This window comes from Neovison vison, chromosome 3, assembly GCF_020171115.1.
Source record: "Neovison vison isolate M4711 chromosome 3, ASM_NN_V1, whole genome shotgun sequence".
NCBI lineage: Eukaryota > Metazoa > Chordata > Mammalia > Carnivora > Mustelidae > Neogale > Neogale vison.
Window position 1 is genome coordinate 234,519,519 of NC_058093.1, and position 27,045 is coordinate 234,546,563.

At 44.4% G+C, this 27,045-nt stretch overlaps 2 protein-coding genes and 1 long non-coding RNA gene across 16 annotated transcripts in view; 2 read left to right on the top strand and 1 right to left on the bottom strand.

The window, feature by feature from the left end:
- The first annotated feature begins 1,473 nt into the window (after positions 1-1,473).
- On the top strand, positions 1,474-20,801 carry RNF34 (ring finger protein 34). The gene is made up of 6 exons (XM_044244312.1): positions 1,474-1,582; positions 13,254-13,472; positions 15,213-15,620; positions 17,080-17,187; positions 17,449-17,650; positions 19,837-20,801. The coding sequence occupies exons 1-6, from the start codon at positions 1,577-1,579 to the stop codon at positions 20,025-20,027; spliced, it is 1,134 nt and encodes a 377-aa protein (XP_044100247.1). The 5' UTR covers positions 1,474-1,576; the 3' UTR covers positions 20,028-20,801.
- Positions 20,802-20,893: 92 nt separating this feature from the next.
- LOC122902066 lies at positions 20,894-22,226 on the top strand. The gene is made up of 3 exons (XR_006383737.1): positions 20,894-20,984; positions 21,357-21,493; positions 21,783-22,226. It is a non-coding gene; the product is annotated as an uncharacterized LOC122902066 (long non-coding RNA).
- A 3,307-nt stretch (positions 22,227-25,533) lies between these two features.
- KDM2B (lysine demethylase 2B) overlaps positions 25,534-27,045 on the bottom strand; it is a 125,660-nt gene continuing 124,148 nt past the window's right edge. For all 14 annotated transcript variants that reach the window (XM_044244320.1, XM_044244316.1, XM_044244314.1 and 11 more), the window contains one exon: positions 25,534-26,844. In XM_044244320.1, coding sequence (XP_044100255.1) covers positions 26,663-26,844 — 182 coding nt within the window. In that variant the 3' untranslated portion in view covers positions 25,534-26,662. The remainder of the gene's footprint in view (positions 26,845-27,045) is intronic.

Sequence of the window (27,045 nt, forward strand, 5' to 3'; positions counted from 1 at the left end):
TTTTAGATTTTATTTACTTATTTGACACACAGAGAGAGAGAGATCACAAATAGGCAGAGAGGCAGGCAGAGAGAGAGGGGGAAGCAGGCTCGATGCTGAGCAGAGAGCCCAATGTGGAGGGGGGTCCCTTCCTAGGACCCTGGGATCATGACCTGAGCAGAAGGCAGAGGCTTAACCCTCTGAGCCACCCAGGTGCCCCTTCACCTGCTTATTCTTTAACTTTGAGGCAGGCCTGCAGCTTCCCTTCTTAGTTGGGAGAATTACGGCTTTGTCCCAGCTGCAAGTTTTTATTGAGTTTCTTTGTGCCTAGATCATTAGAAGAATAAATTAATACTCTTTCTCAATGAAGCTCAGCTACTGCTCCAACATGGTGAATGAAAGTCTTTCTTTGCATTTTTTTTTCCCAAAGAAGAAAATTCAGGAGTATACTATAAGAAGTTAAACATTAAGTACGCTAAAATGTAACCTAAAATATTAGTATTCTTGCAGCCGAAGGAAGCGAAGTCCCTTTGTTTTATTTAATCTGACATAGTGCATATAAGTAAACCTATTTAAAAGAAACAGAACAGTCTTAGGTCCTATGTGAGTTGAGTGAATGGATAGCTTCATGTCTCCTTCTTTAAATACTGGTGGATTTAAGAGGGGAGACGCAGTAAAGCAAAACCAACCGAGTGTCATCCAGTCGGGTAGAAGAAATCGATACTTGATTTTACCACCTCAATTTTCTCTGTTCTCATAAAGTCAATTCCAAGGGCTCATCCGAATCCCCTCATTGTGTCAGGATTAGGATTTGGTTATTTTGAACGTCGCTCTAAAAGAGCAGCTGGGATTTGAGAACCGTTGGTTTAAGTGTTTTCAATAAAAGCTTGTTATTAGAGCCGCGTCTTGGAGTGCGTAGCTTGCCGCTGCTCACCCGACCCTCCAGAGAGGAGACCTAAGGTCATTACCGAGTATGAGCGGCTTGAACATCTCGGAGGAAATCCGAGGCCAGGTTCTGACGGCTATTAAAAAAAAGAAAGAAAGAAAGAAAGAAAGAAAGAAAGAAAGAAAGAAAGAAAGAAAGAAAAAAAACCCCTTCAAACCAACCGGTGTTTTCAAATTTATCACGCCCCTTCCTGCCTTCATTGCCCTGGAAACTTGACCACCTAACCTCAAAGCTAAATCTCCAGCATACGGGTTCCTCAAGGATCGCCGACTTCTATTTCAGCGACCCAACCAAGAAACCAGTCCCTGCGGGCGCCTCCCGCCACGCCCAGGCCCGCCCATCACCGCTCAGGAAGGAATGGAGTCGTCCTCCGCCTACCCGGCAGGCCAAAGACCCCGCCCCATTCCCTCCTGTTCATTGGCTCTGGTGACCAGCCCCCAAAGCGTTGGCTTCGGATTGGACGCCGCGGCCGCCGCTCGGCGATCTTCCCGGGGGCGCGAGGCGGGCGTGACTACGCCCCTACGTCGGGACGCTCGGTCGCCGCGGGAGGTGCCGTAATCGCCGCCCAGAAAGCAGGAGGGCGGCTGTTCGAGGAGCTGCTATGGTGCTTAGTTCCCCGGTAGAGCCGACCGAGACGCGGCGGTTGCGGCCATGAAGGTGAGGGGCCGGTGGGGCCGGGCAGTTCCTCCTCGCCTCTCCTAACTGGCCGGGGAGCCTGAAGTGCCTTCCTTTAGCCTCAGCGGTTCTCCCCGCAGGCACTCGGAGAGCTCCGCTGGGGGACGTCCCGGGCCGGCATCCGGGCCCTGACCAGCCCAGAGCGGAGATCCTGGTCTCCAGGACCTCTCCAGCTCCCACAGCGGCTCCCTTCAGCGAGCCTGAGGAGGGGGGAGAGGCCGGGCGGCCCCCCGCGCTCAAGCCTGGTGGGCCTGTCTTTGCTCTTTGCCCTTCCGCTTCCTCGGGGGCTTAAAGCAGACCCCCTGGTTCCCGCCTCAGCTCTCCATCCCTTTGCCCACAGCGTGCCCTCTCCCACCCCGAGTCCTTGAACTAACCCAAATGTCGGGAACACTACGGGACTGTCGCAGGACGGAGACTGCAGGACGAAGGGAGGAAGAGTAGTGCGGGGAATCGTGAGGCTGGGGCTAGGCTAACAGGTTAGAAATGCCTCGGGGCGGGGAGCCCACCCTTCTGAAGGATTTCTGCGTAGGCTTGTAATTGGGGCCGTGACCTAGAGCGCTAGCAAACTAGATGTGTCTCCATCGCCACTAGGTACGCAGCAAGTAATTTGACAGCTTGAGTTCTTCAAGGTGGGTGTGAGAGCGTGGGAGCATCAGTGAGTGAGAAGTTTAAGAAAAGGGGGAAGGGGGGAGATTCTGGCCTACTTTTGGGAGCTGATTTTCTCAACTTGATCTCAGAGTTCTAAAGAGCTCTGTGTACGACAATCAATTCAGGTATTGATTCATCTGCTGAACTCAAACCAAGTGGGATGAGTCGTAAAGTGATACTCTTTCAGACCCAGACGATTTCTTTCATCCCTGTGAAGAGGCGTGTTTGTTGTGGGTAAGGGAACTAACAGAGTGAACTGCTAGCTTAAAACTACCCTCTCAGAGCCTCAGAAATTTGCTGTGGAAGATTGACAGGGAGTGCCAAGTGGCTAGAGAAATTCAGCAGATTATTTTCTCGAAGGTTTCCTTTGTGTTAGTGAGAGGGAGACTTGCCGAGTTGGAGTAATCGAAAATGCGATCTCACCTTTTAGGAGTTTGCCAATCAAGAGAAGAGACTTTCTCAGGTAACCATGTTACAAAGCAGAATATGACATTAGGTATCAAAACCAAAATGCTAAAGAGCAAAAAAGGATATTTCTGGTCTCAATAAACAAGATTTTTGGAAATAGGAAACTTTTTGAACTGTGTGTTAAAGTACGAAGATACTAGATATTAAAATATCTAAAACTAGCTTTCTTTGCTGCAGACCATCATCGTGCTGTGTTAAGATTCAGAAACAAAACAGGGATCTTTATATGTATCTTTATATGTATACACACACATATATGTATGCATATATATGCATATGTCCTCAAAGAATGTCAGTATCTTGTTTAGTATTAACTTTGTGAGCGATCAATGAAATAGGTGTAGAAAGAGAAAAGTATTGACAGGTCCAGTGTTGAAATTAAAAAAAATTTTTGTTTTAAAGATTTTATTTATTTACTTGCCAGAGAGCAAGAGGACAAGCAGAGGGAGTCTCAGGCAGAGGCAGAAGCAGGCTCCCCACCGAGCAAGGTGCCCCATGTGGGATTCCATCCCAGGACCCTGGGATCATGACCTGAGCCACCCATGCATCTCCAGTGTTGAAATTTTTAATCAAGTTCTTTAAAATAAATTTATGTGGAAGACTGTGCTTTCTGAGTTGACATTTTAGAAAAAAAGTTTGGTGGTAGTTGAAAATGTAGAAAAGATAACATACTTTATGAAGCAAAAAATAGACACCAGTCTGTGCAAGAGGACTATTACGAAGATAGCTGCTTTTCATTTATGTTTTTATGGAAAGTGGATTCCTGAAATACAGGATTTGGGCTATTGTTTATTTTTAATTTATTTTTAATTTTTTTTTTTTTTAATTTGACAGATCACAAGTAGGCAGAGAGGCAGGCAGGCAGAGAGAGAGAGTGGGGAAGCAGGCTCCCTGCTGAGCAGAGACACCCCCCTCGCCCCCCCCCATGTGGAGCTCGATCCCAGGACCCTGGGATCACGACCTGAGCAGAAGGCAGTGGCTTTAACCTGCTGAGCCACCCAGGTCCCGCTATTGTTTATTATTTAACTTTGTTTAAAATTGAAATTAATTGTGGACATCTCATCTGTAGATTTCTGGGCAGGGTCAGTGATTCCTGATGCCATGGAATCCTAACATGTGAAGTTCACTGAAGCAAGCACTTCTTTCAGGGGAATTAAAATTACTTTTGAGAGTTGAACAATCAGAAAATTATATCTTGGGGTGCCTGGGTGGCTCAGTGAGTTAAGCCTCTGCCTTCAGCTCAGGTCATGATCTCAGGGTTCTGGGATCAAGCTCTTCATCTGGCTCTCAGCTCAGCAGGGAGCCTGCTTCCCCCTCTCCTTCTGCCTGCCTCTCTGCCTACTTGTGATCTCTCTCAAATAAATAAAATATTTAAAAAAAAATTACATCTTCACTCAACCCCAGGAGTAGCTGATTTTAGTATGTGTAGAATGGGTACTTACTTTCTTCCTTTAACTTGTTTACAAACTGGTGTTTTGAAGTAAGTTTTGCCTCTCAAAAACTCAAGTAACTGTTTAACCTTAGAACAGCATCTAATTAATTCCCTCTAAGGGGTTTTAAAAACCCAAATTGGTGTCCTATATTGATTTAATCCTCCTTCCTGTTTTTCCATATTTATATTGAGCACACCCCTGATTGTACTAATCATGTTCATTCTTTCAAGTTCAAAATAAAAATTAAGGAGAAAGAAATCTGTTGGATATAATTTCCTTTGCGGTGTTTTTTGTTTGTTTGTTTTCTCTGAAAGGTGGGGGAGTGGTGCTAAGGATCAGGTATACTATTTAAAAACAAAACCAAACCCAAATAAGAGGAAGGTAATATTTATGATCTCCAGAATACCTTACTCTAAAAATCCATCTATCAGTTTGGCCAAATTTCCTACCAAAAAATATGCATTTTTAAGATCAGCATCTGTTTTTGCAGCCTGCTTAATGTCCAGATTGTATGAGAGAAAGAATTTAGGATGTAGAATTTCCTCCTTTGTGGTATATGGTCTGATTATTTGGTAATGTAAAAGGTAGAGTTTCTTGCATATTTTATTTCAGTTGAGGCAGCAGTTTCAATGAGAGATGCTTTCACATTTTAAGGAGCATATTCTTCTCAAGTGGCTGTAAATAGGGACACGTGGGTGGCTCCGTCATTTCAGTTCATGATCCCAGGGTCCTGGGATCGAGCCCCCACATGAGGCTCCCTGCTCAACAGGAAGCCTAATTCTCCTCCTAGTCCCCCTGCTTGTACTCCCTCTCTCGCTGTCTCTGTCAAATTAATAAAAAAAAAAAAAAAAAAAAAAAAAGTGGCTCTAAATAAGTTAAATGTTTTTGATAATTATCTCAACTTCTCAACTGTTTCTTCTGCTTTGCTTTGTTTCTTTTGTTACTCCTAAGTTCTGTAGGAAAGTTTAAACTAATTGATATTTAAACTTTATTTTTTAAAATTTATTTTTTTCTATCACTGGTGCTAAGGTTTGAAACATCTTTTCATGTTGCTTAACACAAGGACATTGACTTTTAGCAAACAAAGTTGTTTGGAATTGAAAATAACACATATGGTGAGTGAATTCTCCAAGGAAGCTTTCATTATTGGAAGAACTGAATTCCTGCCTGGTCCTAGAAGCTTCATACAACATCCGAGAAAATTAATACTCTTGAATTTGAAATTTGGAGGTTTTTCTTTAAGGTAGCTGTATACGGTATTATATTTAATTTAGAGTTATGACAAGCAACTCTTAGGAGATGGCATTATTATTGCTCTTTACCTATTTTAATCAAAGGAAATAATACAGGGGCACCTAGCTGGCTCAGCAGAGCATGTGACTCTTAGAGTCGTGAGTTCTCCACCCCCATATCGGGTGGAGAGCTTACTTTAAAAAAAAAGTATTAGAGGGACGCCTGGGTGGCTCAGTTGGTTAAGCAGCTGCCTTCGGCTCAGGTCATGATCCCAGCGTCCTGGGATCGAGTCCCACATCGGGCTCCTTGCTCGGCAGGGAGCCTGCTTCTCCCTCTGCCTCTGCCTGCCTCTCTGTCTGCCTGTGCTCGCTCTCTCTCCCTCTCTCTCTCTGACAAATAAATAAATAAATAAAATCTTTAAAAAAAAAAAAGTATTAGAATATGATCATTAGTTTTCTGCTGTTTTCAAATCCATGAACTTTCTCATTGATTGTCATTTAATCTTCATGGAAACTGGCATGCCTTTTTCTTTTTTTCTTAAAAGATTTTATTTATCCATTTTTGAGAGTATGGGCACACAAGCGCACAAGCAGGGGGAGCAGCAGGCAGAGAGCAGGGAGCCCAACATGGGACTCTGTTGGAGGACCCTGGGATCATGACCTGAGGTGAAGGCAGACTCTTAACCAACCAACTGAGCCACCCAGGTTCCCCAGCATGGCTTTTCTTATTATTCATTCTAGTTTGCCTGGTTATTATAATATTTGGTGGAATCATTAAAAGGGATCACATCCTGATGTGGTTTAGAATAGGATTCAAAATTTGTAGCAAACTTTTTAAAATTGAGCGTTTTGGAATTATCCTCCCCACCCCCCCATAGGGATTCTAAAAGCACCTGGGTGGCTCAGTGGGTTAAGCCTCTGCCTTCGGCTCAGGTCATGATCTCAGGGTCCTGGGATCGAGCCCCGCATCGAGCAGGGAGCCTGTTCCTCCCTCTCTGCCTGCCTCTCTGCCTACTTGTGATCTCTGTCTCTGTGTCAAATAAATAAATAAAATCTTAAAAAATAAAGCACATTAGGTCACACACAAACACACACACCTACACAAAGATGGTTGAACCTTGAGGCCATTTGAAAACTGGCACTGTGCCAGAGTGATGCTTGGTTATCATTCTTGCAAAGAAACAACACATTTTCTCTTGGTTTTGTTGACTGAAATGGTGATTCAGAATGGACTTATGTTGTGTGAATCTGACTGAGGAAATCTGTGAGAGTGTTTGTAATATTGGTGGTGTATCATGGAAACAAATGTCACAGCAGTGGACACTCAGTCCCACTCGCATGCAAATTGTTTAGGCTTATGAATATACTCCCCTTCTCTCCTTTATATTCCTGCAGAGGGGAGAGACTTTCTGATTCATCCTCTAGGAAGAAACAATATAGGACAAACACTTTCAGCCTTTATGCTTAATCAGAGAAAGAAGAGAAATATGTTGGTGAGTGTTAGTATAGGAGCCAAACAGCACTTTCTGGGACCTACTCAGATCTGTCTTCCTATGGGGTGATAGCATTCTGGTCAACTCCATGGTAAGCTTCTGTTGGTCAGTTTTGCTGGTTACTGGTCTGTTATCAGGACTGATGGGCTGTAGAGCTAAAGGTATGCTTTCACATTTAAACTACTCTTTGCATTATTTCTTAATTAGTTTCAAACTGGGAGTACAAAAAAAGGTAGTTACTGCCCCCCTATGATCTTGGCGCACTGGCTTTGGAAAAAACACAAGAACTGGCATTGGATACCAGAATAACATGAGGACATCTAGGTGTCTGGGCCAGACTGGACAGGAAGCTATAGAATTTGATTTTTTACCATGGCCCATGTATGCGTTTAATGTGATACCTTGTTCTGACTAATACAAGCCAGGCAGGCCATGTCCCATAATTATTCAAGAGCAATTTTGGCCTACGGCGGTATGTAGGAAATTAGATTATGAAAATCCATTTATTTTTCACTAGTCATTGGTGGGTAGAAAATAAACTGCAAAACACTAAGTTCCCTGAGTTAGTTTTGTGCCAGGCATAGGTAGATGGTTGCCTTATTCAGTTATTCTCCATTTTTGAACTACATTTATGGTCAAGGAAGGAAACGTAGCCATCTTTACAGATTGTTCTTTCCAGTCTCTTAGATTCATGTGGTTTAGCCTGTCAAGTCCTGCTGTCAGTCATGGTTCCAAGTAGGATTTAGAATTGTTAGTCACATAAGCCCAGATCATTACTGTAGTTTTTGGAGATCCAAACTTTGGCCTCACTCATGGAAAGGGTCTAGCTTTTTTTTTTTAAAATCACACAAAGGTCACCATACCTTGCGCTTGGAATCAGGGCAGGGCAACAACTCAATTTACTACAAATTTAGAAGCCAAAGGGCTGTGCCTTCTGCACTGTCTAAGGAATTAGGTTTGCTCAGAAAATCTACGAGGAAATGGAATAGTTTGGAAAGTGTTTCAATCTTACCACCAGAAGGTGAGCAGAGAGTGAGTAAAAAACAAGGGAATGCAGGCTGCTTAAACTGGTGGAAAGTATTAAAGCATGGGGAAGACAGAGGGGAAGAACCTGAACCCGGGTCTCTAAAACTTTTAAAGGAAAGATGCAAAAGGGGGAAAGCTTTTTGGCTATTACCTTATAAGATCTGGTAACTGGGCTCCAAGGAAATAGATGCAGAGTCAGGAGCTCAGAGGATCAGCTGGCATGTTCCCTCTCCACACCCCCTTAAATATCCCACATTCAGTAAACTTTTGGGTCAGTGCTCTCTGAAATAGTTTCCTAATTGCTTTAATAGATTCTGTCACTTGAAATTTGGGACTGTCATGTCAAGTAGTAACAAAATTTGGACAGTTGAGAAGGGAAAGATTGGTATAGGACACTTCAAGCATTAGTAAGTGAATGTGAAGGTGATGGTTGTGAGGTAGGGATACCTGTGCCCTGAGGGGACATGCAGAAAAAATTTAGGAAATGGGACTTTACAGGGAAGTGCTAGAAGATGAAACCTACTAAAGGGGTGGCAGGGAGATGGAACCCAATCAGACCTGGGGAGAGTCATCTTCTGAGTGGATTCTTCAACTTGGAGATGAAGGACAAAAATAGTTTGAATGATGGTGGGTTTTGTCCCAGAAATCACTGTCTTTCCTAGTATCAGAGCTATCACACAAAACATGTAGAGGAATAAGTTACGAAATAAAAAGTTAAGGCCAGAAAGCAAAGAGTAAATAAAATGAGGGAATAAATGAAAAATGAAGGAAGGTACCAATTTCAGCAAAAGTTCCAGGCTAATATGTGGCAAGGAACTAATTTAAGCATAAGTTTCCACGGGGCGCCTGGGTGGCTCAGTGGGTTGAAACCTCTGCCTTCGGCTCAGGTCATGATCCCAGGGTCCTGGGATCGAGTCCCGCATCGGGCTCTCTGCTCAGCAGGGAGCCTGCTTCCTCCTCTCTCTCTCTGCCTGCCTCTCTGCCTACTTGTGATCTCTCTCTGTCAAATAAATAAATTCTTTAAAATAAATAAATAGATAAATAAAAGTAAAATATGCTGGATGTGAAAGAAAGGTACTTCAAATAAAACTAGGGACTGGAGCTTCCACGATTTCAAATTTCTGAACTTAGAATAAGATCGGGGTGTTGGAAACGCTATCCTTAGAGGGTAACAGTACACATACGTAGGTTTACCCTTGAGTGTGATGTTAAGGGTATTTTCATATTGGGAGATTTTGTCTAAGTTCACAGATCTAATGAAGCTGAGACCTAGGTCTTTTCACGTGTTTCCTCTTTCCCTTTGCTATGGTCTTTGGCTGAGTTATGCCAAATATTAGCAACATGTTTTTGCCTGGGACAACACTTTAGGAGTTGGCTTGAGCTTTGTTTTTCATTTTGTAATGAGATGCCTGAAAGAAGATAGGAGTGTTCTTGTCACTGTTTTTCCTTTCACTGTTTTCACTTCTTTCCTTCTGAAGAGGAAATTCTCTGCCCTTTATAGAAACAAGGAATGGGATGAAATTGTGACTCTCCAGTATTGATGCCTGTATAGAGATTCTACTTGTTTTCCCAAAATAAATCCTTCTTTTCCCTTTACTAGAGCTGTGAATATTTTCAGCTTAGAATTTTAATGATTATACTCATTAATAGAGTTTGAAAATGTGTATTCTTCCTTAACTCTCATTGGAAAACTGCTTTCTGGTAGAAAGAGCTGTGACAGTGCTGCTTGTAGGTATCATCTGTGACTTCATGCCTGCTGGGCCAGAATCCTTTTTACCTGTAATACTTTCTCAACTAGTCACAATTGGATCTTTCTAGGCGGCATGCAAAATTTGATGTTACATTACCGTAAAAAGGTAATGCAAAGAAACCTGTTAGACAGTTCTTATTAGTCATGGTGATCGAGCTAGATGTTGTAGAAGAAGGGAATTGTATTCACAAGGAACTTGCAGGTGAGTCCGGGAGGCAGCATCACTGGGAATCAGAAAGGGGATAAAAGCCAACACAGCTTTAGTAGTGTTAGTTTAGGTAGTGTTTACTACCTAGATCAGCAGGAAGCCGAAGTGCACCAAAAACTGCTACTTTAAACTAGAATGAAGAAGAGTTTATTCCAGTGGTAGTTTCTGCAGTTGAGGTGTTTCGCCCCCAAAAATGATATGTATAAGTTGAATCCGCCCCCCCCGCAATGGCAAACTTGAAAACCATTTTTTTTTAAATTCCAGTATAATTAACAGTGTTAATTAGTTAGATTCAGGTGTACTGCAAATTGAATTTTTATTTTATTCTTTAAAGATTTTATTTATTTGACTGAGTGAGAGAGTGTGAACACAAGTCGGGGCGGGGTGGGGCAGAAGGAGAGGGAGAAGCAGGTTCTCACCTGAGCAGGGAGTCTGATTTGGAGAGGGCTTGATTCCAGGACCCCGAGATCATGACCTGAGCCAAGGCAGATGCTTAACCAACTGAGCCACCTAGGTGCCCCACAAATTGAGTTTTTAAAAACATTTTCAGTTTTAAGAGCTCACTTTTTTTTTTTTTTTTAAGTAATCTCTGTGTCTAACGTGGGGCTCGAACTTATGACCCTGAGATCCAGAGTCACATATTTCCACTGACTGAGTCAGTCAGGCCCTCCAGCAGCTCATTGTTTAAAGTTCTGAGGATGAATCTTTTGCTAAAAGAACACTTAAAAAAAAAAAAGATTTTATTTATTTATTTGACAGGATTGAAGGGGAGAGAGAGAGCACAAGCAGGCAGAGAGGAAGAGGGAGAAGCAAGCTCCCGGCTGAGCAGGAGGCCTGACTCAGAGATCGATCCCAGGACCCTGGGGACCATGACCAGAGCTGAAGGCAGATGCCCAACGACTGAGCCACCCAGGCGCCCCTAAAAGAACACTTTTTAAAAAAATTAATTTTAAAAGTTTTTATTGAAGTGTAGTCGACATACAGCATTACCTTAGCTTCAGGTGTGTAATGTAATGACTCGACACCTCTGTACGTTATGTGCTCACCGCAAAGAAGAACACCCACTTTAAACGAACTTAATCTGGATTTTCATGCTTTTATGTTTAAACATCATGTCTCTAGAGTCTGAGGTATATATTTATTTAGAGGTGTGAACTATTAATTATAATTTAACCTGACTTTTAAAGGCATCACTGTTTCTCTAGAATTATAGGGTATGAAGCTATGTAATACTCAAGTCAGTGACCCTGAGACTTGAGACAGTTTGAACCCTGTATTGTGGTTTCTTATTGCTTTACCTTCTCCTTCCCCTATATTTAATTTAGCATTATGTGTGGGAAGTAGCAAGAATAGCATGAGTCTTCTATAGCATTCTGAATAGCCCTTAAAAGTTGTTTTTAAAAAAAAGTTTCTAAAGAGCTTGTTGGACAAAGTAAATGTTTGATAGAGTTAGATAATAAAGTCTGGAACTATGTTGCCATTTTAACTAAATCACATCTCACCTACCTGGACTTCCATTACCTATCGCATAATCTAGAGTCTAGAATGTGTTTAAGAATCAGGACAAGGAGTAAAAGCTCACTGGTTCCAAACACTATAGCTCTTATACCTTCGCATGGGAAAGTGCCTTGAGTGCTCACTGAAAATATATTTTCATATGTACTTCTGACCAGCTTGGTTATCCGGTTGCTGAGTCTGCAGTAAAAAAGGTAACTGGTTGCTGGAGGTGAGTATAATGTGAGCAGTGGTGAGAGACAGGAGGGAAGAGACAAGAGAAAAAAAGAAAAGGCAGTACACTAATTTCCAGTCATTTAGTGGAGTGACAAATAGCCCTTACACCCTGGAAGGTCATTACTGTTATCCAGTCATCAGAAATTGTGTTTAGTATTTTCAGTTTGAAAAGATAGGATCACTGCTTTTTAAAAATAGTTTTTTAACATCAAAGTAATGTATTTATAAAGAGCTTGGGCGGTAGAGAAAAACTCAAGAAAATAGATTTTATAGGGGCACCTGGGTGGCTCAGTGGGTTAAAGAAAATAGATTTATAAAAGTTATATTAAACCCTAGAGCTTCAGTGGACATTTTGATGTTTTCCCAGTCACTTTTTCAAAATAAAATTTATATGTGCCATAGTTAAAATGAGAGAACAGACGCTTAATGAAATTAAGTAATTTGAATTTATATTCTGTTTGCTAAGTGATAGCTGGGAAAATCTCCCTTAACCTGTAGGACGGTGCTATCTAGTACAGTGATCACCACCAGGTAAAGATTGCCAGGTAGAGTACAGGGTGCTCAGTCAAGTTTGAATTTCAGATAAACAGCAAACAGCTGTGCTGGTGTGCACATGTCTCGCATGTTGCACAGCCTGTACTTCTGTCCAGTTATTTTTCTCTGTGTGCATGTATCTCTGTTTCAGTGTTATGTGGATTTTTTTTTTTTTTACAAAATTGGGTTCATATTGTATCTTTTCCTTTTACTTAATGATGTCCCAAGTTTCCCCATTTCCAAATACTCTATGAAAATACCAGAAATTACCTTTCCAAAGAGCTTAAAATTTTAGTGCTTCAAAGAATAATCTCAAAACCACAGTGAGATATCCTCTCACACCTATTAGAATGGCTATTATAAAAAAAGACAGGAAATAATACGTGTTGGCGAAGATGTGGAGGAATGGGAACCCTTGTACATTGTTGGTGGGAATGTAAATTGGTGTAGCCACTGTGGAAAACAGTATGGAGGGTCCTTGAAAAATTGAAAATGGAACTACCATAATCCAGCCCTTCCATTTTGGGTATTTATTTGAAGAATATGAAAACACTGACTCAAAAAGATCTATGCATTCCCTACGTCCACTGCAGCATTATTCACAATAATCAAGATAGGAAAACCCAAGTGTCCCTTGGTGGATGAACGGATAAAGAAGAGGGGGTAGGTGCATGTAACAGAATACTACCCAGCCATCAAAAAGGAGGAAATCTTGCCATTTGTAACAACACAGGTGGACCTTGAGGGAATTATGCCAAGTGAAACAAGTCAGGCAAAGAAGGAAGAATACTGGATGATCTTACTAATACGTGGAATTTAAAAAACAAACAAACAAAGTCATAAAGCAGAGTGCTGGTTACCAGAAGGGAAAGGGATAAGAGGAGGGGTAAAATGGCTGAAGGGGCTCAACCGTATGGCGATGGATGAGAATTAGACTTGTGATCACCTCGTAGTGTATACAAATGTCGAATTATAATGGACACCTAAAATTCATGAACCAGTTTCATTCCTTAGAAGGATAATCTCAGTTATTTAGGGCAAATGTATTTCTCCAGATCGGCATTCCCTGAAGTTCCCAGAGAGCCCAGGTTCCACTCAGCTTTAAACTGTGGTCTTGTGTTTCTTTCCAGGCGGGTGCCACATCTATGTGGGCTTCGTGCTGTGGACTGCTGAATGAAGTCATGGGAACAGGAGCTGTCAGAGGCCAGCAGTCAGGATTTGCAGGAGGCACCGGTCCATTCAGATTTGCACCAAACTCTGATTTTTCCGCTTACCCACCAGCGCCTACGGAAGGGCCCAATATAGTTTGCAAAGCCTGTGGACTTTCATTTTCAGTCTTTAGAAAGAAGGTAAGTTGGATGAAATGTTATATACAAAAGACATATTACTTAATTATATGTTGAATGCTAACGAATCATTTCTTTTCATTAAAATTACCAAAAATCGTTATTAACCATTTCCCATTCAGAAAAGTACTTAACTGGGGGTGCCTGGGTGTTCAGTCAGTTAGGTGTCTGCTTTTGGCTTGGGTCATGATCTCCAGGGTCCTGGGATCGAGCCCCGCATTGGGCTTCCTGCTCAGCGGTGAGTCTGCATCTCTGTCTCCCTCTGCCCTTCCCCCCGCAACACACTCATGTTCTTTTTCTCTCTCAAATACATAAATAGTACCCTTAAAAAAAAAAAAGTACTCAGTTGAAGGGACTGTATTACTGCTCAAATGTTCTGACTGTGTTTCACATGTTGCTCAGGCCTCTTGTCTTCTGAGCTCTGTATACTTTGATTCTTCCTGATGATGCTTATGTTTTGGAACAAGAGATTTAATTAGTCTGTAGTTTTGTTCAGAGATGATTTATTATAACTGACCTCAGGTTTCAAAAAATGTATCCCACCAACATTTTCTTTTTTTTTTTTAGGGAGAGAGTGAGTGAGAGAGAGCATGAGAGGGGAAAGGGTCAGAGAGAGAAGCAGGCTCCCCACTGAGCAGGGGGACCTGATACCCGGACTCCGGGATCATGACCTGAGCTGAAGGCAGTCGCTTAAGCAACTGAGCCACTCAGGTGCTCCCTTACCCACATTCTCTCTCTCTCTCTCTCTTTTTTTTTTAAAGATTGTATTTATTTGACAGAGCACAAAAATGGGGAGTGACAGGCAGAGGGAGAAGCAGGCTCCCTGCTGAGCAAGGAGCCCAAGACTCCATCCCAGGACCGATCCCAGTATCGTGGGATCATGACCTGAGCTGAAGGCAGACTCTCAACCAGCTGAGTCACCCAGGCGCCCCCTACCTACATTCATAACCGGAAGTAAAGAAATTAGTGAAAGACAACCATTGTGTAGAGATTCAGCATAAAACACTTGGGCTAAAACAGTTATTTTCTCTAAGAAAGTCATTTTTTCTGAGATCCAGTCTCAGAAAATTACGAGGCTGTCTCAAAGTCTTTGATTGTCAGTTCAGTCCTCCTAAGTATGGCAGGAACAAGGTGTTCGCTTGTGGGAACAATGCGGCGATCAGAAAGGACCACAGCTTAGTGTCGTCTTCGAGCTTTACTAGTGCAGTGGCTCTGAGCGAGATGAAGGCTCAGTCGGATACAGATGACTGTACTAGTGAGATCCTCTGTTTGCTTTGAATGACCTTGAGAGATAATTTGCCCTTCTCTTTCCCTCTGTGGTCTGCCTACCCCCCCACCCCAGCTTCAGCTTCTCTTTCAATGGGGAAATTGACATAGGAAGAGAGTAGGAAGAGTTTGTGGTTGTGCTTTCTGCTCCACGTGGTTCAAGTCTTCTCTGTTCTGCTAATTACATGTTTGCGCCAAGGGGTGGAAAGGTTTTAATTCACTAACACAAGAGTGTATGTTTTTCTTAAAGGGCTGTATTTGAACTTCTGTGCATCCAGACTGCTTCAGCAGTGCGTGTTTTGATTTTCGTGGCTTTTGGAACACGAAGGTGGCTGTGAGAGTAGCCAGGGGCCCTGGGAGACTTCAAGTTAGAAACTGAAATTGAATTTCAGTAGAAGGCAAAAGGAACACTAGTGCTTTCACAGTGGCCTGCATCTGGCTATCATTAGCTGCTGCTTTTCTTTCTGTTTTCTTTAGCATGTGTGCTGTGACTGCAAGAAGGATTTTTGCTCCGTTTGTTCAGTCTTACAAGAAAATCTCCGTAGATGTTCCACGTGTCACTTACTACAAGAGACGGCCTTTCAGCGCCCTCAGTTAATGCGACTAAAAGTCAAGGATCTCCGGCAGTATCTCATCCTTCGAAACATCCCAATCGATACCTGTCGAGAGAAAGAAGACTTGGTAGATTTGGTTCTCTGCCACCACGGCCTGGGCTCTGAGGATGACCTGGACACAAGCAGCCTGAATTCCTCACGGTCCCAGACTTCTAGCTTTTTTACACATTCATTTTTTTCAAACTATACAGCCCCTTCTGCTACCATGTCTTCATTTCAGGGAGACCTTATGGGTGGAGACCGGACCTTAGGATCTGGGGCACTGGCACAGGTACGAGGGTATAATTATGTCAAGGGCCTGACACTGCTAGTTGGCCATATAGGGTGGGACCTTTAGGGCTTAAGAAACCCCCTGGGAGCAGAGATACCACATGCTGCTGAACGCTGTGCATGCAGGCTCTCCCGCTGTGAGTCTCTGAGCCGAGGTGCTGGGTAGCCCCAAAGTCAACTGTCTGAAGCTCATCGGTCTCTTGACTCTAGTTACTTCAGTTTCCTACTAAGTGAAATACTAACTGCTGAAGGAATGACTGTGAAAAGTTGTGTATAAACGTTTGCAAGATTATTTGTCTGTGACTGTGGACACAATAGTGTAAGTAAACCTAATGCCCAGTTGGCTTGCTACAGTAAAATTGTTCCAAGTTAGATAATGGGAAAAAGCCATCTGAATTAATCAGAGTGTGATTATCTACTAATGTCAAAGAAATGCCAGGGCAGAATACTGTCCCCGTGCATCAGGGCATCCTGATTGAATAACACACAAGGGCTTGTAATTAATAATTTAGTTTGTATGTATGAATGATTCTGAAATGCCGAATGGATTGTTTTGAACAATTCTCTCCACATTTAATTCTCTTCCCTGAAGAAAGATGTTAAAAGCAGAGGGGAAATCTCGTTGCTTTCCAAATAGTCATAAATTAGAGAAGTTCAGCCTGGGAGTTATATTATTTTCCCAAATGAGATCTGGCATCACAGCCTTGCAAACACAAGACACATCTGACCTTGGTGCCACTTTTGGGTAGATGACCATTCTTGGAAGGTCGGGGTCTTTGGGTGCTGCAACGTGGTGCTTCAGACCCAGTGCGGTGGAATATTGGAAATTGGGAACTGACCTAAACTATTGTAGAGCTCCAGTCAAAGTCTGAAGAGAAGGATATGGAAGAAGGTATATAACCCTTCGTGTCCTGAAAAAGAGCACCTCCGATTGTTGAGGAATTGCTAAGAACTAGAACTAGCATCAGCCATCAGCGAAGAGGTCTAGAAAGCATTCTTTGGAATCAGAATGTCTAGGTGCATTGTAGTAGGATTGGCATCTTTCAGATCGAGTGGGCTGAACTTAGAGCTTTAGCTTCTGTCAGTATCTTCGAGGCTCCAGGTAGACCAGCCTCGCACAGGGCCCTCGATGACGAAGCAGGCAGCTGTATACACTGATGGCTTTGGTGTTTCACGATGGGGCCTTTCTCAGGGAGTTAATACTCTGGTCAGGTTTCACACACACACAGAAATTTGGCTTCTGAGATAACTTCACAGAAGGTAAGTTGTTGATGAAACCATGTGGCTCCCAGCTCTTTGGGAGGAGCAGCAGTGCTCCAGGTCCAAGGTCATCATGGTGCTGGGGTCATTCTTGGGGAGGATCTGAGGGAAGGATTTTTCTCCAGTGTTGAATATTGACAAACAGGATGGATCCTGTTAGGAAAATAGGATTCCTGACCTAATCCAATCGATATGTGTAGGTACAAAGTGAAATCCCTTCAGCAAACACCGAAGAGGAGGAGGATGAAGAGGATGAGGATGAAGATGATGATGAGGAGGATGAGGACGAAGAAAACTTGGAGGAGCAGGTGAGTGCGCCTGTAAAGTTCGCTTTCTTGACACCCCAGCCGGGCAGGCAGGGAAAGTGCCTATGTGGACTCTTGCTAGATTAGCCTGGGCTGTTTTCTTCTGGTTTGAATGTAGCCTGATAGAGATGGCGCTTGAAGAGCTGATGAGTCTGGGAAGAGTGTCCAGTGGCAACGGGAGGGTGAGGGAAGCGTGCGGTTGCCCTCGCTGCGCAAGGTCTAGTTTGCGGGAACGGAGCTGATGGAAGCCCTCTGTGATTGCAGACGCCTGGGCTCTCTAAGAAGCGAGTAAGAGCTTCGCTGTCTGACCTGTCAAGCCTTGAAGATGTGGAAGGAATGAGCGTGCGCCAGCTGAAGGAAATCCTGGCTCGGAATTTTGTCAACTACTCTGGCTGTTGTGAAAAATGGGAGCTGGTGGAGAAAGTCAACCGGTTATACAAAGAGAATGAAGAAAACCAAAAGTCATGTAGGTTTCCTTTTTCTTTCTTCCCCCTATACTTTCCTTCTTTAGAGTTTTACAAATTGAGCTGTTTCGGTCACAGCGAAGTCCCATTTTTTGAGAAAATTACATATCCTTTTATTGAACGAATGATACGTCTGAATCGGTTGCTGTTAGGTAGTCGCTTTATTATGTTGTCTCTGAGACCGCCATTGCCACGTGAGTTAGGTCATCATCTGTTCAGTCTGGTTTTCTTGGCCATAATTTGTTAGAACCCTAATGAAATTACTTGTCTCTGTAAAAATGCATACTTTCCTGCTAACTCTTCTGGCAGGCCAATACTTAGGTTCTCTCAATTGTAGCTTTTAAATCCTCACTGGAAAAAAAAAAAAATCCCTAGAGGCAAAGAAATGAAGTAGTTCTTAGCATCGTATTAGGTTTCTGTGTGAGTTGGGGAAGCTGAGGTTAAGAATTCCTGATCTACGTATTGATGAGGCATGGAGCAGAAGTCCTTAGGGCCAAGCCATAGAGCGTTTATAGGCAAGAAAAAAGGATTTCAGTGGTGTTCAGACTGACAAATATGTTCCTATCTATTTTGTTTGCTTGTTTTGAGAGAGAAGGAGCAGGGCGGGGGGGGTAAAGGGAGAGGGAAAAGCAGACTCCCTGCTGAGCAGGTAGATTCCAGGCCCCAGGATCACAGCCTGCATCAAAGGCAGACACTCAACCAACTGAGCCACCCAGGTGCCCTATTATGTTCCCATCATTAACTTTTATCACCTTGAGGGTTTTTTTTTCTCTTCAAATCTGGTTATAATACAGCAATTATTTGATAAACACTTATGTCCAGAATATGCAGGAAGTATTTTGGCATATCCATTTCTAAGAGGATACCTCAAGGGTAGACACAGGAATCTTAATCCTCAGAGCCTTTCCAGGCTGTGGCTGGGAAACGGTGTTCTGATGGTGAGGGGAGAGGTCCGTTCGCTTAGTAAGCATAGAGGGTGTATAACTGTGTGGGGTGCGCACTGGTTGTGCATGGCCGTTCCCACCCTCCGGGGGTTTATGGTAGAGGAGGCCAAGACACGCACGTTTGCCAAAGTGCGTTTTTCAGTTAATTCACTGCTTATTCTGTCCCGGGTCCAGTCTCCAGGCCTGTGGAAAACTCCTTTTGTTTTGACCACAGCTGGAATCTTCCCTAGTTTGACTGGCTTCGGGCACTTCTGGTGTGATTCACCCCAGTAGCCTTTCCTAATAGCCTTGACAGACCCTGGCTCCTCTGCTTTCTGCTCAGAGCTTATGAGAGTTGGAAGGAAACTTCCATGCAGGAGAGGAGACCACAGCTTAGACTCTGGTTTTACTCAGGAGCCCTCCAGTGTCTTCTCTCCTGGTCCATCCGTTGTCTTACCCCTTGAATTCTTTCTCCCCAGTCCCCGGTTTGTAAGAACGTCTGGACATGGCATTGTTATTTCTCTTAAATTCAGAGACTGTTGGCCCGTCAGGGTTGAATTTCTGTTCTTTCTGACTGAAATCATGACATTCCCATCAATCCCCTCTACCACCTGTAAAAAGGGATGCCTCCATGTCTGTAGCTCTAGGACCAAATCTCAGGCCGACGTAAACTCTTGAAACTCCTTCAGCACCTTTCTTATTCAGAGCTTGGATCTTTTCAGAACCTAAATCTGGGCCACAGAGCCAGGATGGCCTATCTGCTTACAGTTAGGCAGATTTCAGCTGGCTTCTGGGATCCTTCTAAACTTTCCCCCAAGTACAGGCTACATGATGTATGACTCTTCAGAACTTTCCTGTCGGTGTAGAGATGAAGCTCTGAAAACTGACTTCCCGAGGCCACACAGCTGGGTTGGAAATTCCATTCATGTGCTCTGAGGCCCAGGTATAGGACAGCCTTGGGTTTCTTCATTTGCACTTACAGAAGTAATCTCTCCTTATCGTGTAAACTTTGAATTACAGCTATAAAATAGAAGTAAGTAGCTAACATTTGTTGGGCCTTTCCTACCTGGCCATAAGCTAAGCATTTCTCATTTCTTCTTCACAAAACTTCATGAAGTGTGGGCATCCTTATCACTGCCATTTCTAGTGGAGGGACCGGAAGTGCAGAGAAGCTGGATTATGTCTCCTACAGCCCCGGGCTCTGCGGGGCTTAGCGCCCGTCAGGCAGTGTGGTGCCCACAGCCCAGCTCTCTGTTGCGTTTCAGATGGCGAGCGGCTGCAGCTGCAGGATGAGGAAGATGACCGCCTCTGCCGCATCTGCATGGACGCCGTCATCGACTGCGTCCTGCTCGAGTGCGGGCATATGGTCACCTGCACCAAGTGCGGCAAGCGCATGAGCGAGTGTCCCATCTGCCGGCAGTACGTGGTGCGCGCCGTGCACGTGTTCAAGTCCTGAAGCCCAGGCGCCTCCCAACGGCACACTCGCCCCCAAGCTCCATTCCAGACATTTCAATGTATGGAAGCGACTGGAAACTTAACTGTTCAAAGGCTGAAAACTATTTTTAAAAATTATTTTCACTACTAACTGGGGACACAAATCTCCCTCCTATGTGGTGGTGACGTTGGTCTGTGCCAGTCCGTGGCTGCGCCAGATTCGCAGGTCCCGCGGGGCTCCATCCCGTGTCCGTGCTCGGAGATCGCTGATGGAGTCAGACTGCTTGTGGCATCAGCTGTTGCTCTCTTTGGAGAATAGTTACCCTGTTCTCTTATTTCTCCTTCATCCTATTTTTAACTTAAACTACTCAGATGTTTGAAACTCTTCTGTTCTCTTTGGGTGACATCACTGTCCACAAGTGGCCCACATGTACACACTGAGCAGTGGCCCCTCTGAATGTTCACTTTATTAGTCATGTAGATTTTAAATGCTACTATTTGATGAATGTAAGTTTCCACAGTGTTGCTATTTCTGCGTTTAAACATAACTGGGAACAACCGACATTCTGTAGTCAACTTGCCGGGGCCTTAGACTCGACATGTCCGTTTCTGTTCAGGTACAGCTTTTTAGAGCAAGGGCTGCATCTAGCTTCTTTTCGTTAGAGAAGTGTGTGTGTGTTAAATCCTTTATTAACGTGTAATCAGTTTACACTGTTTTGTATAGTGAAAAGTGTATTTTCAGTGCTACCGCTAGCTAATTTGAACTTTAGGAATAAAATTAGATTTTAAGAAATGCTTTTGCTTACATTGTCCTAGTCCGTTCCTAATTCACTTGGGTACAGCACGAATGGGTGTCTGCACCTGGTCTGGTTCTCTTCTTCACAGGAGACGGGGAGACCTTCAAAGACTTGCAGTGACCTACCTTTGCTGCTGATGTACCAGTAAGCTTAACTACGGACTTGCTGTCTCCTGTGACCAGGTATTATACTAGGTGCTTTCTGCTTCTCTTTAGCATTCTGAAACCGGTTGCCTTGTTTCACAGATGGGAAACCTCTGAGAAATTAAAGAACTTGTCTAAAATCTTAGAAAGTTGCTAGGACACTTGGCTGGCTCAGTCGGAAGAGCATACGACTCTTGATCTCAGGGTCGTGAGTTGAGCCCCACGTTGGGGGTAGGGGTTACTTAAAACTCGGGTGAATTATTTGGTATGTGACTATCTTTTAATAGAGCTATTACCCAAAAAATTGGCAATAAAATATTTGGTACTTTAAAAAGGAAGTGGCTAACATCAGAACGTGAACCCGGCTCTGACACTAATTTTTTTTTTTTTAATTCTTCCGCTATCACCCAGCAAAGAGAAACCAGACATAGGCTTATGCAGAACAGTTCCTAGAACATGAATGATCTGAAATCGCTTCACTTTCACATCTAACTCCAACCAGGGTGGTGTTTTGGTTGAAACCGACTGTGAACTGATTCCTACGGCAGGTGTGTTTTTAAGAAATGCCTAACTTCTCAGCCGAGTCCTGTTGGGGTTTATGTTTTTGACTGCAGTGGATAGCACAGATGCCTTTAAGTGCTCAGGATCCCCAAGTCAGTCAACAAATCTGAAGATTATAGCAAGGAGGGCAGATAGTCTGCCCCGGGTATAGGGAGAAAGTCTGCCTAGTTGTGAAGAAAAGCAAGCCTTCCTGTGTCTACTGGTTTTGAGGGACACTGCATGCAAACCCGGGCCTTACGGGTATTTCAAACAACTTTCTCTCCTGTTTGCCTACAGAGCACAGGGTGGGTGCTGGCCACAGTTCATGGTAAGCAGTCTGAGCGGATCCTTACCCCACTGCAGAAGCAATAAAACCCACCCCCTGCTGAAGCGGTAGGAGCGCTCACCCGGTTTGTACCTCTCGTGAGACCGTGAACTCCAGAAATCCAACCTTACCCACAAACTGCTAATTCGGTGGAAAGAAGTCTTCAAATCTAGGCCAGCAGGTGATAGTAAACACGGAAATAGAAGCTGAGCAGAAGGTGCTGGTTTGTCTTAAGTTAGAAAACTGAGATCATTTGTATGTGGCCTCAGCTTCAAATAGCTCATTTGGTGTTTCCTCTTGGATTTATAGAGGTTGTTATAGGTATTTGTTTTTAGCAAGAGAACGAGAACTCTTTAATAGTGGATTTTTTTAAAAAAAGATTTTATTTATTTATTTGACAGGCAGAGATCACAAGTAGGCAGAGAGGCAGGCAGAGAGAGGGGGGGAAGCAGGCTCCCTGCCAAGCAGAGAGCCCGATGTGGGGCTCGATCCCAGGATCCCGAGATCATGACCTGGGCCGAAGGCAGAGGCTTAACCCACTGAGCCACCAGGCGCCCCAATAGTGGATTTTTTTTTTTTAAAGATTTTATTTATTTATTTGATAGCGATCACAAGTAGGCAGAGGCAGGCGGGGGGAGGGAAGCAGGCTTCCCGCCGAGCAGAGAGCCCGATGTGGGGCAATCCCAAGCTCCTGAGATCATGACCTGAGCTGAAGGCAGAGGCTTAACCCTCTGAGCCACCCAGGCACCCCTCAATAGTGGATTTTTAAAGATTATATTTGTCAGAGAGCATATAAGCAGGGGGAGAAGGAGGCCCCCCCACTGAGCAGGGAGCCCGATACGGAACTCGATCTTAGGACCCCGGGCATCATGACCCAAGCTGAAGCCAGATGCTTAACTGACTGAACCACCCAGGCATCCCTTAATGGTGGATTTTTCAAGGTAGTGTTTTGAAGTAATCTTGAAGTAATCACAGAAATTTTTAGTCTAACAGGCTTGACAACTCACAAGGTGCCGACTGCCTTGTTTGACAGAGGGCAGACATTTCCCCCTGCAACGTACATTTCCTGGCTGGCGTGCTCTGGCTCCTGAAGTTTTTGAACAGGTCATACACGGATAAATAAAGGTCTGAAGGTCTACAGCAGAATATGATGCTGTTCCCTTGCTCTTATCCTCACAACATGCAAGGATGGCATTCAATGCTTTGGACATGCCATGGTGGCGTTCATTTTTTGTAAACCCCAGGTTCCCCAGAGGAAGCAGGGATGGAGCGGAGCCTCTTTTCTGGATTAGGAAACTGCGATCTGATCCATGAAGCACTGTCTCTGGCTTATGCTCCTTTTTTTGCTTCATCAGTTACAGTCTATGAACTCAGCAACTATTCGTAAGTATTTAGCTCAGGTCTACCTCATCTAAAGCTCATTTTTGTTTTTATTTTTTTTTTTTAAGATTTTACTTATTCATGAGAGAGAGGCAGAGCTCCCATGGAGCCCAATGCGGGACTCGATCCCAGGACTCTGGGATCATGACTTGAACGGAAGGCAGATGCTTAACGAATGAACCACCCAGGCGCCATTAAATTTTCCTTAAAAATCTTAATTACTTGATAGCAAGTGGGAGACAGCCAAGCCGGGGGATCGGCAAGGAGAGAGAGAGAAGCAGGCTCCCTGCTGAGTAGAGAGAGCTTGTGACGCGAGTCTCCATCCCAGGATCCCGGGATAATGTCAAACTGAGCCACCCAAATATCCCTGAAACTCCTTTTGAAAAATAACAGGTCTGCACAGAAACCGTGCTGGGGTATAACCTAGACTGGCTTGTTCAGTGCATGCAGGGGAGCGGATATGCTGCCAGTGCAGGGTGGTGGCCTGCCTCAGGCCTGGAGAGACCAGGGTCTTGGTTCTGAGGATGTCCCATGGTAGCTCTGGCTCCCCAGCCCGGGCAGCCCTCTCTGCCTCCTCTTGGCAGACCTGCGAACTCCTGGAAACATTACAGGAGAAACGGGGCCCTCTGGCCCCAATGACTGTTCACCTGTAGAACACTGTTTTCTTTTTTTTTTTAAAGATTTATTTGACAGGGGCACCTGGGTGGCTCAGTGGGTTAAAGCCTCTGCCTTTGGCTCAGGTATGGATCCCAGGGTCCTGGGATCGAGCCCCACGTCGGGCTCTCTGCTCAGCAGGGAGCCTGCTTCCTCCTCTCTCTCTCTCTGCCTGCCTCTCCACCTACTTGTGATTTTTGTATGTCAAATAAATAAAATCTTAAAAAAAAAAAAAAGATTTATTTGACAGATCACAAGTAGGCAGAGAGGCAGGTAGAGAGAGAGAGGGGAGGAAGCAGGCTCCCCGCAGAGCAGAGAGCCTGACACGGGGCTGGATCCCAGGACCCTGGGATCCATGACCTGAGCCAAAGGCAGAGGCTTTAACCTACTGAGCCACCCCAGGCACCCCAGAACACTGTTACTCTTTTTTTTTTTTTTTAAAGATTTTATTTATTTATTTATTTATTTTTTTAAGATTTTATTTATTTATTTGACAGAGAGAGATCACAAGTAGGCAGAGAGGCAGGCAGAGAGAGAGAGAGGAGGAAGCAGGCTCCCTGCTGAGCAGAGAGCCCGATGTGGGCCTCGATCCCAGGACCCTGAGATCATGACCTGAGCCAAAGGCAGCGGCTTAACCCACTGAGCCACCCAGGCGCCCAGAACACTGTTATTCTTAAAGCAATTCCCAAAGAGGAGGCATCAGGATAAGGCTTACTCGGAAGTTCAGGGAATTCAAGCTGGGGTCTGTAGGGGTCTCCATAGATGAACGAACAGGCTTGCGAAGTTAAGCCATATTTTTATAAATAAACCACAGTGATGGGGCCCCTGGGTGGCTCGGTTGGTTAAGCATCTGCCTTCGGCTCATGATCTTAGGGTTCTGGGATCAAGCCCCATGTCAGACTCCCGGCTTGGCAGGGAATCTGCTTCTCCCTCTCCCTTTGCCCCCACCCCTGCTTGGCTCTATAAATAAAATCTAAAAACAAAACATAGTGTTAAATTAATCTTACCTCTGTAAGGTGCATCTCCTGAGTTAAATTCTGGTTTCCAGTTTGAGTCAAAGGATCTCTGTGTTTAAGCTAACAGGAGGCATGAGACTGGGTGGGATCTAAAACCATTTTGTGGCAAAAAAAAAAAAAAAAAGAAAAAGGCAACAAACTACTGAGGAAATGAGGTGGGCTATCTTATCCATTTTCAGAGTCAGTACAGCAGCCTTATCTATGTGGGAGTAGAAGGTTGCAGGACCCTCTTTAAAAAAAATGTGATCTAAAATGACTTGCCCCTGGTTTGTGTCCACCAGCTGGCTACAGCAGCGGCCCTGGCCCAAGGCTCCCGAGCACAGCATGTGGCCTCTGGGAGCGGAACCAGGGAAAGGCTGAGGAGCTGGAACCCCCCTGCCCCCCACGACGGCAGTGGCATCACCAAGGGGCCATGGCTGTTCCTTCACACAGGTGGGCTCTGAGGCACCGGCACAGGTAAGCCAGCTCCCGGAGGCCAGTGGGGCGGCGCCGTTCTCTCCCCAAAGGCCGGAAACTCTGCAGATGGGCAACCGCAGGCACCACAGGGCCACTGCGGATCTCTGACAACTAACGTAGTTTATACCAGTGTCGAGACTGCTGCCCCTGGACTTCTCAGTCAGCTTTCTATCGCCCCCACCCCCGCCCCCGAACAGAAACTCTCCAAGGCTGAGAGTGCTTTTTTGTACAATTGTTTATACAAATTCAACAAAGGTAAAACCGCATCAGGGAAGGTCTAGGAAAACAACACCTTACAACAATGGCACTTATGAAGGCATAACTTTACAACTAGGAAACAGCCGTGTTATAAACCTTGAACGAGAACTCAACTCACTTCAAAGGAGAGAAAAAAGGAAAAGAAAGGCTATGTTGGATCATTTATTCTACTTCTTGACCCACTGTATAAATTAGATCCATGTAGAATACAAGAGCTCATGCTGGCGCAAAACTCTCCTGAGTGCAAAGGCTGAAGTCTGAATTTTAAAATTTTGAGAAACGGGTGAATTTTATACAGAGGAAACTTGGCAAAGTGTCTTACTTCGACTATAATTAACATATATCCACATGCTTGTGTAATTCTTGACAGCGTACAAAGCAGGCTCTCAACTTCCAGTTAAACATGCTTTTAATTGGAAGGTCTTCGCCTGCTCTGCTGGATCTGGGCACGTGTGTAGATGGATTATTTGTGTGGATGAAGTACAGGTTCAGTTCTCTCCTACCTTAGGAAACCAGGGAAGTTGGCAATCTCAAAACAATAAAAACACAGGTATGCATTCAAACCTTGCATAAATAACTTTTAAACAATTTGTACAAAAATAGTTCTGCATAATGTAAGATGTAACAAAACCAAACAAACAAAATATGTCACGACGGCAGCAGATGTGGCGTGTGGTCCGCTGAATGTCGACACCGACCCCCGGAGCTGCAAGGAACAAGGTGTCCAAAACGAAAACACCACCACCCACGAAATTCCTAGCTCATGCTTCAGGAAGAGAATTTCTTCAAAGTCTGTCCTCTTCTCCAGCGGGAATGTCTTCTTGGTAAAGGCCGCCTTTAGAAATGGTCCAGAAAGCAGTGCGGTTGTAATTCAGAGGGACCGAAGGGGGAGTGTCCAGTTCACTCCTCCCCCAAAACAGGAGCCCACACGGCTTCTCCCTCAGCAAGACTTGCAGAATGGAATCGTGGGGTCTGTTGTTTCAAGTTCCAAATTGAAAATAAAAGCCCTAGTTTCTGTAAAGTTTTTTCCCCTCCCCTGCCATGACCCCTCCCCCTCCCCACCCCTTATTTACATACTTGTCCTTGGACTAACTCAGTTTCTGTAGGAGTTTTTCTTCCACTTGCCCAAACTGGACACTCACAGACATTTCAGCTATGAACTGCTCACAGCCTTCCTTGGTAACCTGCTTGCAGTACCTCAGGTCAATATGACAGATATTTCCACAGCGTTTGAAGAAGGACAGGCACTGGTCAGTAACCTTATTGCAGTCTGCAGGGGAGAGGAGACAACATGAGGTGAAGGAAGTGCAGAGGCCAGAGGCCCCTCCCGCCCCCCGCCAAACCCCAGCACCGAGCAATGAAGAAACAGGACAGAGCCCCTGAGCACTGTCCAGCCCCTCATGCCCTTGGGAAAACTGCACTTGCTGGAAAGCTCTCATTAAACGGGGACTGGTTCCATCTACCAATTATA